At 52.1% G+C, this 14,248-nt stretch overlaps 1 protein-coding gene across 1 annotated transcript in view; it reads right to left on the bottom strand.

The window, feature by feature from the left end:
- Znf423 (zinc finger protein 423) overlaps positions 1 to 14,248 on the bottom strand; it is a 318,905-nt gene that overhangs the window by 205,824 nt on the left and 98,833 nt on the right. The window contains exon 3 of the mRNA XM_077793144.1: positions 6,760 to 6,960. Within this exon, the coding sequence (XP_077649270.1) occupies positions 6,760 to 6,960 (201 nt within the window). The remainder of the gene's footprint in view (positions 1 to 6,759; positions 6,961 to 14,248) is intronic.

The following is a 14,248-nucleotide window of genomic DNA, read 5'->3' on the forward strand; positions in this document are numbered from 1 at the left end:
CCAGACTCAGCAACTTAGCAAAACCCTGTCTCAAAAAACAAAAATAAAAAGGCCAGGGGATGTGGCTCAGGGGTTAAGTCCCTCTGGGTTCAATTCCCAGTATAAAAAATAATTAATTAATTTTTAAAAAAAACCACCGCAGAATAATTAAAGAACATGCTGAGGGGTGTGGGGTGAGGGACGTGGGCAGTGTGGGCACAGGGGCTACAGAGAGCAATCGGGAAGGACTGAAGAGTCACGTTCCAGGCAGAGTACCACATGCCTAGTATGCAGTAAGTGCTAACTAAATGAAGAATGGAAGAACCACAGCCCATACTGCAGTGAGGAGAAAGGAGGACCTGTTTACCCCATCTGCCCCAGCACTGTCTCTTGGGGGCAGCAAGAACCTGGTCTGCTTCAGAGCTGGCCCTCTCTGCCCAGCGAGGAGCTGGCCTTGGGTCCGAGGACTGGGAATGATGGCTGAAGGGAAGAAACCAAAGCTCAGCTCCAATCCAGAGCTGAAGGCCATTCCCATTCCTCAAGGGGGTGCCGGAGCCCCTTGTGACTGCCCTTAGTCTTTCCATGGGGTCTCTACCTGCATCTCTCTCCCTCCCTGTAACAACAACAACAAAAAAATGCCTGTTGTGCCTTTAGTAAAGAGACCACGGACCTCCAAAGCCACCAGGTGGCTCAGCCTTGAGGGCCTGGACTGGCACATCCCAGGACTGGCCCAGTGCAGACCCCTGCTGATAGCCCGCTGTGGACACAATTAGGAGTGTCACTGGGAAAGTCAGGTCCAAACACTGCCACAGCGTGGACGGGGCACCCAACACCCTCGGGCAGTCAGCCTCATTAATTTAGGCCAAAGCAGCGCGGTCAGTGTAAATCACAGACTGCCCTTAAAAGGTGGTATTTATACCAGGAAGTGATAAAGCCTTCTATCTGAATCCAGACTAAAGGTCCTTGGGTGACCAGCTTCAATGAGCACATAAAAGATTGGAATCGGCCCATGGGTAAATCAAACCCGTGTCTACGGTGCCCTGGGCAGTTCCCAGAGACACTTTCTGAAGTCGTTGAAGTCCTCCGGGCTTCCAGAAGACGATAAAAAACACCCCCTACAACCATTTACAGACCTCAAATTGGTGTGGCCCATGCCACAAATCGTGTCAAGACCAACTCCAGCCTATTCCCTGTTCCAACGTTATTTGAGACGGTGGAACCTGGATTAACCAGGACTTTCAATCCTCAGCAATTCAGACCGCCAACGGATCCATTTCCTGACCTGGTGCCCACAAACAACGTCTCCATTAGGCACAGGATGAGCCCCGCACACTCAGGGAGTCAGCCTATCTCTCAGTGCAAACACCCTCATCTACTGGGCTCTCGGTAAAAATTCAACATGTTTATAGGACAGGGACCCAGTACAGGCCACTCAAGCTTTCTCTTTGAGCACTGCTACTTGAAAGACAAGAGCCGGGCACGGTGGCACACAGGACTCTGGAGGCTGAGGTAAGAGGATCACAAGTTCAAGGCCAGCCTCTGCAACCTAGTGAGACCCCAGTCTCGAAATAAGAAACACTGAGGATGTAGCTCAGTGGTAAAGCACCACTGGGTTCAATCCCCAGAATCAAAACGAGAGAAAATAAACAACCAGACAGATAAATAAATAAATAAAGCCAAGAAAGAAAGAGCCCCCACACACACACTCAAAAAAAAAAAAAAAAAAGGAAAAGACTGAATAGCAATGTGGGAATCCATTCAGAAAGCACTAAGTGCCGATTGCAGAATATAAAATGGCATGTGCTCACGACTCCAAGCATGTCAACATTTGTCATCCTGTGGGCGCAGGCTGGAGCAAAGCAAGGAAAAAATCACACGGTGGTTGGGAACATGATTTTTGCTGGTTTCATTTCATGTCATAAAAATGCAACATTTGGTACCTTTAAATGTCGTTTTCTCCTAAGACATGAATGGGAGAGAGACAGAGGCCGAGGAGGGACACTGAGGTGCCCGAGTTCTTAGAGTCCACTCTGTGACAACTTATGGGCCCGGGGCTGCCCTTCCTGCTGCAGAACTCACCAGCTCCCACTGAAATGCCAAGGACTCTTCAGTACGGAGGCCAGCTCCAGTGGGGAATGTCCCTTAGGAATCTGAAACAAGGCTCCCCCTTCCACGGTGAGCTCCCCGGGCCCCATCACTGCCCCACTCCTCACCCCCTCCAGAAGTCTGCAAACCCACACTACAGCCTCCCAGGTGGCCACAGAGAGTCCAGAGGCCACTATGCCTTGCAAGTCTTGTTTATTTGGTACCAGGTATTGAACCAAAGGACACTTAACCACTGAGCCCACATCCCCAGCCCTTTTTTCATATTGGATTTAGAGACGGGGTCTCAGTAAGTTGCTGAGGCTGGCTTGGAATTTGTAATCCTCCTGCCTGGGCCTCCAGTCCCGCTGGGATGACAGGTGTGCCTCACTGCGCCTGGCTCCAAGTGTGTTTTGATATTTGGGTTTCTTATTTTTTGTGAATTTTCTGGTATCAAGGATTGAACTCAGGGGCACTTAACCACTGAGCCACCTCCCCAGCCCGTTTTTTATATTTTGTATTTTGATCCTGCCTCAGCCTCCTGAGTCACTGGGATGGCAGGCATACAGCGCTGAACCCGCCCGCCACCCGTTTCTTTAAAAACTACCTGTAGGGAGGAAGGGGGGTGGGGGGAAGTGCGGGGGAGGGATATCGGTCAAATCATATTGTTATATTGTGTATTGTGCGCATGTAGGAACACATAACAGCAAATCCCATCAGGATGTACAACTATAATGCACCAAGAAAATACGTGGGGGGAGAAACCCTCCATTCAGGACTGCATCTCATAAACACACGCCACCCCACCCCCATCGCCTGGTCCTGCTCCCACACACGGAGGGCCTGGAAGGATGACCTTCCTGTACCTTCCAGCAGTGACAGTCTCTGCAGGGGACAAGAGTCGTTCACACCCAAGACCCCCATGCTGGGAAGGACCCACAGCTGAAAGGGCGGACCCCGGATTCCTGACAGCAGAGAAGACCCCGCCCAGTTGGCAGACTTGTATATGGTAAGATATATATTTGGTCCCCAGCCTCCTGGGAGCCAGAGAGGGGCTGAAGCTCACGGTGATCGCCAACGGCCAATATCTCATCAATCGTGGCTGCGTAATGAAGCCTCCCTCAAAACAGGGACGGGGTTCAGAGAGCTTGGATAGGACCCTTTGTAATGAACTGGCAAATGCAGGTGTCTCCCTGGGTTCTCTGAAGTATTCTAGCAAATGGGTCCAACCCAGAGAGGGGGTGTGCGGCCCCACCCATCAGAAGGCCAGGTCACAACCTGGAGCTCACCTTTCACACCTGCAGTGGGCACGAGGGGCAGACCCTGTGGGGAGGAGCCCTCACCCTGTGGGGTCTGAGGCTATCTCCAAATAGAGTGTCACAACTCAGGGAAATCGGAAGACACCATGCTGGTGTCCGTGGCAGAACTGACTCGTGCTGATAGGGACAAATCCCAGCACACTTAGTCACAGAGTGCTCCATGTGGATTGCTGAGGGAAGAAATAACACGTTTTGTTTTGTTTTGTTTTGTTTATTTTCAGATAGACCCTTCATCTAAGCATCAGATTCATCTGTTCTCAGAAACCTCTGGTGGTCCCCACAGCCTGCCCGGCCTGAGCTGAACACAGCCCTCTCTGAAATGTCTGTAAAACTGTAAAACGTCCATCTTTCCTCAAAATGCACGCTCCAGAAGGACAATAATGTCCACCTGCATCGTCCCTTGGATAGCATCTAGCAGGTAGCGGGTTAGTGACTTCTGTTGATGGGCCAATGGCAATCATTCAGCAAACCCAAGGGTCTGGCCTGGAAGGGCCCACTATTGCTAATCTTTTTCCCCTGTACTGGGGATTGACCCCAAGGATGCTTAACCACGGGGCCACATCCCCATCACTCTTTATTTTTCCATTTTGAGACAGGGCCTTACTAAACTGCTGAGTCTAGCCTCCAACTTTCGATCCTCCTGCCTCAGCCTCCTGAGTCACTGGGATTTCACTATGCCAATTTTTTTCATATTAGTTCCAATATGAAAACAGAAGCCAATCTCCAAACATCTTACACTCAAGTCCAATGCCTAAAACAGAATTTAGGGCTGGGGTTGCAGCTCAGAAGAAGACTTGCTCAGCATGTGTGAGACACTGGGTTCGATTCTCCGCACCAGATATAAATAAGGTTCATTGACAACTTTAAAAATATTAAAAATCCCTGAGGATTGAACTGATGCCCACCCCACCCCCCAACACACACACACACACAGCCTCAGAGTCACCGTGGACATAGAGAGAAAGCAAGAATACATCTTAGAAGGGAACCCTTTGGAGTAATTCGCAGGCCATTCCCGGCGGGCGACCTTGGCTCGGGTAACCCTAAGAACCCAAGTCCTGGGGGAGAGGGCTCCTCACATTCCGGTCCATGTCGGGGAGACTCCTTCAGACCGGGTCCCCCCTTCACGGGGCGGTAATGAATTTCTCGGGGAGGTTATTAGGCAAGGTTGCTTCTCCTAGTCTTTCAAGGAATTTCTGACTCCCTTCCAATGCTCCAGGGTTTGGGGAGATTTCCTGGCTCCCGCGTCCCCACGGAGGTCGTTAGTGGGGTCCTGTTAGGAAGCGGGCAAGACTCTCAGTAGATACCACCGGCATCGATGAGGATGGCTGGGGACCCTGCCAACGGGGCTGCCGTGGATGGCAGCCAGAGTCAGAAGCTGCTGAGAAGAGAGTCCGCCACTGGGAAGGGGAGCCTGCCCAGGAAGGAGCACAATTAACCGCCGTTCCTTTCTGCTGGCACAGAACCCTGCTACCTCCAGCCCCCAAGTCTCATGGCTTCCCTTCTCCACCTAGGGCCCCACCGTTTTCAAAAATGTCCTTGAAAGACACAGAATGGGCTGGACTCTGAAGAGCTGGAGGGAAGAGCGGCCACAGTGGGTGGTGCAGGTGGGGTCCGCTCCAGGAGCCGCAGAGACTCAGGAGAGACCTGCTGAGCAGAGTCGGGCCGGCTTTCAGGACCACACGGAGTGGTCTCACTGGCTCTTAGAGAATAAAGAGAATCGCTCTTAATTAGACCATCAGTGAGTTGATTGTTTTTAAAAAGTCAGGGACTAGATTTCATTCTCTTATAGTTAAATTCCACCTCGATTCTTGGTTAAATTAAGAAATACACTAGTGTCAGCAGGGCAGAGTGGTGCACGTCTGCAATCCCAGTGGCTTGGGAGGCTGAGGCAGGAGGATTGTGAGTTTCGGCAACTGAGCCAGGCCCTGAGCAACTCCGTGAGACTCTGTCTCTAAATAAAATATATTAAAAAAAAAGGGGGGGGGGGCTGGGGATGTGGCTCAGTGGTTAAGCACCTCTGGGCTCAATCCCAAGTACCAAAAACAAAAACAACAAAAAACCAAAACAAAAAAATACACCAGTGTCTAGTATTTTCTCAAACAGGATAAGGGTCAATAACCCAGGGTCCTGAAAAGGTCCTAACTTGGCCACCAAATAGCTCTATGATCTTTGTGGAGCAGAATTTTTCATTCTTGGTATCTCGGTGTTTTGGGGACGGGACAAGCAAACACTATAGGCACCTTCCAATTCCAATTTGAAGATTATAAATTACCCATCATCTCTGCCTCCGGTTGAACTACCACAAATTCCCAACGAATGGAGTTTGGATCACCGAGAAACAGAAAGTTCAAAATGCTAAGAGCCCTCTCAGGTCTCTTGGTGTTTGCATCTGACCTGGTCTGGCCAGGGCTGTGCAGATACTGATGTCACTAGAGGGCAAGTCATAGCCGCTGCCCACAAACACTTGGCTTTTCCAAATGTTCAAGATGACATGAGAAGTAGGGTCAGCAAGAGCTTTGAGTTTCAAACTACTCCTTATCAGAAAGTTTACTCCCAATTAGGCGACAGGTCCCTTTAACCATACTGGCCCCCAACCAAAAACCAGCATCCAAAGGGTCTCGTCAACAACCATGATGGGTGTCAGGGACACAGATGCTATGAATTCCCTCTCTGGAAACTCAGGACCCAGAAATGTGGGATCCCTGCCCACGGGTGCCCCACAGCAAGGAATAACATGTCCTTTAGTTCCCCACCTGCCCCAGACACACACACACACACACACACACACACACACACACACACGAAGTCTGCAGTAGCTCCTAGGGAAACCCTGCTCTCGCACACCTTCTCCAAAGCACTAAATATGTGGAGGGTCACCTCAGGGCCTCCCCTTCTCCTCCTACCCAGAGAGGAAGGACCAGCACGGAGCGGGACCACGGCCCTCTCTGCACAGGCTGTCCTTGGTCTTTGCAATCCTCCTTGTCCCATCAGAAACCTCAGAGCTCACACACTTCAGCTGGCTTAACTCTACACTAACAACCTCTTCATTGCTGGGTTTCCTAAAGGAAATCCAAGAAATCGGGGGGGGGGGGGTGTGCAGACCCACCCACTTTGGCCCGAGTTCTGCAGAGCACCATTCCACGGGGACCCGGGACGGGGCGCCTCTACCCAATTCCTGTCGGTTGGAAAGCTGTTGCTTTTATTTTTAATTTTATTTTAAAAGGCGGATCCAGGGTACCCAAGACACCACAATAAAATGACATTAACTGTAAAATTACATTATTAATTCTTTAATCTCACTTGAGGCTTCAAGCTGTTGCTATGCCCAATTATCCGTGTAACCACCTGTCAGAATCCCGGCGCTATTTAGCATTACCTCCAGGACAGCGGTGGGCCCGGTGGTCCGTCAGGTCTGCCAGAGACTCGAAGTCCTGCTGACAGTGATCGCAGGTGTAAATTGACTCATCCTCCATGTCTTCATCGTCCTCATTTCTCTCCTCTTGACTTGTCACGCTGTTCCTGTCTTCCAGCGCCCGGCTGGTTTTCCGATCACTCTCCGGCTCTCCTTCTAGGCCTCCTGCCAACAGGAAGAATACAGTCCATGTCAGCTGACGGGGTCTGGGGAAAGGGTTTTAAAAGAATTGCCCGGCATTTATTAAGATACATTTAATTACTCTACCTCCCGGGGTCCATTATTCTTGACACCTCTCAGTATATTAATATATGGGGTTTTTTTGTAGCATGTGGTGCCATAATTCTCAACTAGATTCTTTAATTCATGGCACAAATCTTCTAGGGGGATTACTTGTCATCTTTCCTCCGTGCCTGGCTGCTGGGGGTCATGACCCCTCAGGGAGGTGAAAACACTGTAGCATTTGTCTCCTAAAAAACCAATTCTGTTACAGGCCTCTGCAGAGCTTCCACCAGCTGCTCCTAGCACACCTCGACTTGTAGCTTCCCCTACAAACCTTGCAGTTTAGAGCTGGGAGACCCCTAAGCCATGTTCTCCCTCCACACAAGGCGCCCAAGGTGGCCATGTTGGTTCAGCCCCTTGCAAAGATGTTCTGATTGCGGAATAAAAGAGGTGGGTGTGCTCAAGGGACCTTGCAGTCAGACTGCGAACTCAAACATGCCGAACCTCTCACCTGGGGCCTGAGGGCTGCCTAGAGAGTGAGAGTCGGGGTGGGAATGGTTGGATCCATTTCTTTGAAATAAAATACCTACTGTGTGATTAGCCCTGCGCATGTGAGTGGCTCATCTGCAGATAACAGTGATTTAATACCAGGCACGGTGGTGCACATCTGTAATCCCAGGGGCTCAGGAGGCTGAGGCAGGAGGATCATGAGTTCAAAGTCAGCCTCAGCAACTTAGTGAGGCCCTAAGCAACTCAGTGAGACCCTCTCTCTAAATAAAATATAAAAAGGGGGGCTGGGATTGTGGCTCAGCCGTGGAGCACTCGCCTAGCACGGGCGGGACCCGGGTTCGATCCTCAGCACCACATAAAAATAAAGGCATTGTGTTGTGTCCATCTACACCTAAATAATAAATAAATATTTTTTTTAAAAAAAATATATATATTTATTTATAAAGGGGGCTGGGGATGTGGCTCAGTGGTTAAACACACCTGGGTTCAATACTTGGTACCAAAAAACAAACAAACAAAAAAAATGGTAAATATAACGTTCAGAACATATCAATAATCCCAATAAACCTCAGCAGAGTAAATCTGCCCATTAAAATACATTCACCCCTGGATTTGAAAATCGAAGAGTGTGTTGTCTCTTCCCACACTCATCCTGGAAAACAGACCCCAACACTAGCAGCTCTGATTGAAATCAAAGAGATCTCTATTCTGTAGAAACATGTTTGTGCAAATCTCTATGCAAAACTGCATGCCCACCTGTGCGTGTGCGGTGTGTGGGGGCGACTCGTGTATGTCTGCACTCCCATCAGGCCCATGACCTGACACACAACCTTTAAATGTCTGAGAGCAGGTCACCAAAGCAAAAAAGAAACAAAACCAAGAATGCATTCGATTCAAGGTAGAAACCTCGGTCCTATAAATATTTCAATTTAGACACAAGCTAATGTTATAAGGGCTCTATTTCTCCCGGCCGCGCAGAACACGTGCTTCCAAGCACCCGACATCAAGAACCTGCGAACACAAATCAGCTCATCGGAGAGCCAGCTGCTGCCTTCCGTGGCGGGGAACGGGGCAAGCCACGCCGCGGAGGCAGTAAAAATCAATGTTTCCATTTGTGGCCTATCAAAACATCTCTCTTCTTACCAATTAAGGGATGTACAATTTTTAGGTTCTTTTATTATTGGAACAAGCCAACTCCCAGCAATACAGAAATCCCATTAAAAGCCAGGCAACATATTTATCTCAGGGAATCTGATCTGCTGTGGCAGCAATGGCAAGAAATAGAAAGCTCGAGAAATGAGAAACATCATTTGGAGTCTTCGACATTATAAGTCATCACCCAACCACGGTTACGCAGTCAAGCGCCGTCCCTGAAATTCCTAGTTTACTGTCTCTTCCCTTAATAAAAAAAAAAAAAAAAAAAAAAATTCTGTAGAGAATTAAAAAAGAATCATAATTCCAGCTTTATCTACTTACACGGACTCTCCAGATAATAAGTTACATTCCACACCACGCTTGTGCTACTTTATTTAACACACAGTTTAATAGACATATTTAAATTATCCGCCCCCCCCCCCACCCTTTGCCATATTTACTCGGCAGCACTTTCTATAACAGCTCATCTAATCCACAACTGGAACCACAAACATTACAATGCATTTGATCTCTTTAAATCTGGTACATCCTGTTGACTCGGGAGTAGATAAATCAGAATGTCAACTCTCGGGTTTTTATAAGGCAAAAGCCCATAAAGTCGTCCAAGAGTATAAATCTGTTTTAAGGAACTGTCACCTCCCCTCCGGCTGGCTACTAATGGGAAGGCAGCGTGGCTGTGCAGACAGGGCCGGGAGAGGAGAAGGGGGCGCAGGGGCAGAGGTGGAGCCCTGTGCGGGGCAGACAAAGGTCTGGCCCTCCACATCTGGGCTGGCTGGGAAGCCCAGCCAGCCTGACCCTCAGGAAGGTGGAGCCAGAGAGGGCGGAGTCAGCGGCCTGAATAAGTTTAGAGGCATCCTGACAACCCAGTGCCCCTCTGCCGACTCCAAGAAAACAGGACCCGGAGAAGAGGAAGCCTTCCCCCGCCCCCCGGCAGGTTGGACTCTTGGCCAGGCACTCTTATGCCCAACAGTATTTGAACTTCATCAAAAGGAGAAAGAATAAATGGTGCTATTTTTCCATTTGCAGATGAAACACTGAGGCTCCGCAAGGTCACCCCAAACCATGCAAGGAATGGCACTTACAAAGACTATTGCTAATGACGCAGGACATCTGTCGCCTGCCGGGGACCCCCGCTCTCTGAGGCCCAGGAGGCAGGAGCTCTGAGAACAGGGAGCCCGGAAGGCAGCCGTCCCGGCTGAGCACAGTCTCAGCACTTGCCCAGGGAGACCCTGAGGACCACAGGACTGGACCTTCCATACTCCCCTACCCAGCCCCGTCAGGACAGGTGGTCTTGCCTGTTCCACATCCACCCTGTCCAGCAGCTGAGGTCTCCCTGGCCACTGTCCTGAGCCTAAATGTGACCTAAGCCAGCACAGAGGAGGCACAGCAGCTGGCCCCGGTTAAATCCTCACCCTGAGTGCTCCTGGTGTCTCCAACACAGGGAGAGACTCCTGAGCTTCAGCTACCGTTGGCCTGCTGGCCCCTCCAGGTACCCAGGGGCCCACGAAGCAAAGTCATCAGGCTGTAAAAGGTCTTCCTGACAGCAGGCTCACTGGCCTGTCCTTTGGCCCTCCCCAGTCCTCCCGGGAACGGTCTACAGCAGAAGACTCATTCAGGGAAGGCCCTGGCTGAACAGATTTCCCATCAGAGCCCTCTCCCTCAAGGCCCATGTGCAGGGGACAGGAAACCACACCAGGGCGGAAAACACTGGCCTCCTGGTCCAGGAGACAAACCTCCCTACTCCCTGACCTCCAGCCCCACCCTGGACAACTCCCAGCATGGTGCTTTCCAACCGGCACCCCAAAACAGCCAGCCCCAGCCATGCACTCCCTGCATCCCTGGCCCCCAGCCAAGCACAACCAGGCAGCCCTACGAGCTGTCACCATCATGTCCCCATTTTACAGGTGAGGTCAGAAGGAGGTGGCAGGGCCAGGTTTCCAGTCCAGGTACGTCTAACACTTAACCGCACTGCCACACCGTCCCCCACAGCACACACCCGAGTGAGGGGGAAAAGCCAGGTGCTGGGGAATCTGTAAACCCCATCACAGTCATGGGGGCAGGGGCTGCCATGGCTGCTGAAGCCCCCCACGGCTCCCGCTGACCTCTCTGTCTTACCCCCGTCTGCACACCACTCAGACCCTCTTTCAATCGCTCCAACTGCTGAGGGCTGCACACTCCTGCTCCCTGCCAAGAAGGGTTCCTCCATTCTTCCCCCACCTGACTCGGACCCCCACAGCCTCGAGCTCCAGCGGCACTTAGGATCTCTCTCCATCGGCCCCTTCCCATTGCAGTTGGTGCACGGGGCGCCGTGTCGACTGGTACGTCTGTGGGCTGATTGGCTTACTCTCACCGTGGCAGTCTGGATTTTCTAGGGACGACCCTGAGATTTCCCATCCCACCTGTTCCTCTGCAGTGAACCCTTGCCTCTCATAAAGAAGAGGGTTCTCATTCACCTCCACAACTTGCTGCTGGGCTGGTCAGCCCGGTGACTCTCTGGACCAACGGAATGCAATGGAAGTGACGTTCAGGGTGTCTGAGGCAAGGTCAGAAGAAGACTTGCAGCTTCCCCCGAGTCTCCTGGTCTCCTGAGACATTCCCCCAGGGAACCCAGCTACCAGATAAAAGAAGCCCGAGCTACCTGGACAGAGCACGTACAGGCGCTCCAGTTGGCAGTCCCAGATGGACTCCCAGCCTCCAGCACCAACTGCCAGCCACGGGAGTACGCCATCTTGGACATCCAGCCCAGATGAGTATTCAGATCCGACATCAATCCCAATCACTGTGTGGCTGCCACTGTACAAGTAACACCAAGTGAGACCGCCAACAGTACCAGTCAGCCAGGGGAAAAGTAAGAGACAGCAAGAGACGGTCACTTTAGACCACTGCGTTTGGAGGGGTTTGCCACACAGCAACAGCTGGCCAGAGCACTCCCCGCCAAATCGCAAGCTCTTTGGGGGTAGAGATGCACCTGCTGTTGCTAAGTACCGTCCCCCAAACTGGGGCTCAGTAAATGGATTGGTTTCAGAGAAGTGGGTCTCAATATCCACACATACAGGAGCTAGAGGAAAGGTGGTGTTGTGGCACTCTGGATTGTCAGATGGTAACAATTAGGTGAATCATAGGAAGACGCCATCTTTTTAGGTCAAAAAAGTCAGGTACTGGCCCTCTGCAATGGTTCAGCCTAACAGATGAGGAGGCTGCTCTGTCCTACCAGCTTCTTCCTGAGACCAGGAGAAAGAAGGCACAGCCACACTAGTGGACACCCCCCAACACCACACCCCATAAAACCAAGTCCTGGCACCCAACACGCCGACTCAGAAGACTTCCTATGAGCAAAGAGAAAACGCAAAAACTTCTGCCTCCTCCACTTCTCATGAGAAAGCAAGAGCTTCCACTCAAGATGACGATAAGAGGAAGGTCAGTGGGACTCGGTAGAAAGGGCTGTGCAGCCAGAGCAGTGACCCCAGGCCCCCCCGAGGGAAGGGTCAGCAGGGACCTTGTCAGATGGAGAAGGTGGCCCAGCCTCCCCCTGCAGCCGAAGGTGGTGCTCCCGGTACAATCTACGTTTTCTCCCTCCCCATTTCCATCGCAGAGACCCTACGGGGTAGGTCCGCTGGACATTCCTACTTTCAGACGGGGAAACAAACCAAGACTCAGGAGTACCTGCAAGGCCCACGGCAGGAGGTCAGAGCTTCGGCCTGCATGTCCCCTGCTTCACGGCAAAGTGGACACGCCGGAGGAAGGGCTGGAGGGGACAGCGGCCAAGTCCAGCAAGAGGGGAATGGGGAAAGGGGAGAGGGCCCGGGGAGTCCGGCTGCTCCCCGCTGCCAGGTCTGGGAACAGGACGCCTTCTACCTCGTGGTCATGAGGGCCAGCTGAGAGCCTCAGCCAGAAACACCAGGGAGTGTCCCCCGGGCCCTGGCCCCGGCCATCTCTTACATCAGGAAGAGTCTCACTCGGGGGTGCCTCTTCTTCTCCTTGGAGGTACCGTGGGAATCAGCTGGCATGGATCCCTGGGCATCCTCAGAACCTCCCAAGGACATTTGGGGGCCCTGCCTCTGGGGTCTCCGGGCTGAGTATCCACACATGGGAGGCAGGAGGCTGTTGGCAGCTTCCGCGTTCCCAGGACAGAGGAAACAAGGGCAGAGCTTGAAACGCATGAGACACCCAGGGCCCACCGTCACACTCTCCCCCACCTGCCCTCCCTCCCTCCCTTCACTCGGCAAATGTTTACTGAGCGTCTACTGTGTGCCAGACACAACCGTGCATGTTTGCCATGACTAACAGGGTGCTTCCTGGTCCTGTTGATCTTGGGGCCCTCCAAGCCCACACAAAGCCTGGCATAGAGGGAGACTTACTGAATACCAGGTGGCAAAGGAGTGGACAGGTGAAGGAACAGCTGCTAAAGTGGAGGTACAGCAGTGAGGGAGAGCACCGTCACCCCAGGGTGGCCGGGCATCTGGGTGCCAATGACAGCCGATGCCCTCCAGCCCCCGACACGAAGAGCCTCACGCAAGCTGTATCTCCTGCCTGGGGCCTCTGATTTCCTCCATGTCGGTCAGGAGCTGATCACGGTGGACACCAAGCCCTCCTACTGCACCGGGGAGGGGTGAGTCTCACCTGAAAGCAGGGCCACCCAAGGACGAGCACACAGCAAGCACCACACGCAAACCAGCCCCGGAGCCCTGCAGGGTGTCAGAGCCCAGAGCAGCCGGGGCAGGGGAAGGCAGGAGCAAGAAGGGTGCAGGAAGAGGGGGTGCCCACAGCAGGGAGAAGGGCCAGAGCCAGGAGTGGGGCCAAGGGAGAGAGGGGCAGTTGCCATCAGCCCAGAGAGCCAGCAGGTCCTGGGAAGGCTGCCCCACGTGTCCCTTCTCCTCCCAGCCAGACCTGGAAGGCAGAGCTTGCCTTCCACCTCTGCAGAAGGCAGAGGATTATAGACAGGTCAGGGCCTGAGGAGGGAGCCTGCACTGCCCAGGAGGCACAGGGCACTGGCACAGAGTCTAGAGGGACCAAAGGTCTTAGAATAAAGATGGTCGTGAATTAACAACCACACAAACACCAGTCAGCTGGGCTCATATTCCAGGGACTGTGCGGATGACAGCGGAAGAACAGGAAGGAATGGCAGACCTGGGAGCCAGCTCGTCCATGCCACAGTCCACCATCCAGAAACGGGAGACCTTGGACAAGTCACTCACCCTCTCGGACACTCACTTAGTCAGGTCCAATTATTGTAATGCAGTAATAAATACAAAGCCTGCACCTGGGTCAAAATACCACTTGAGAAAACCATTCTGCCTTATTGCCGCTGCTAATATTTATCCCAACACGTGCAGCATCACGATGCAGACAAGAATTTGAGGTCATACTGAAAGAGAGGACTCTCAGGAGGCCCGGATGAGCTCCTGAGGACGAAGATGAGGAATGTCAGCGCACATCCCCCTTTGAAAGGCACAAAAATATCCACAGAGACCCCCTGAGAAATAAAGTCCACTTAGCCAGAGAACACTCTAGGTTTGAATCCAAGGTGCTCTCCTTCCAGGGTGTGCAAACTTGAGGATGCGACAAG

This window comes from Urocitellus parryii, chromosome 15 (assembly GCF_045843805.1).
Source record: "Urocitellus parryii isolate mUroPar1 chromosome 15, mUroPar1.hap1, whole genome shotgun sequence".
NCBI lineage: Eukaryota > Metazoa > Chordata > Mammalia > Rodentia > Sciuridae > Urocitellus > Urocitellus parryii.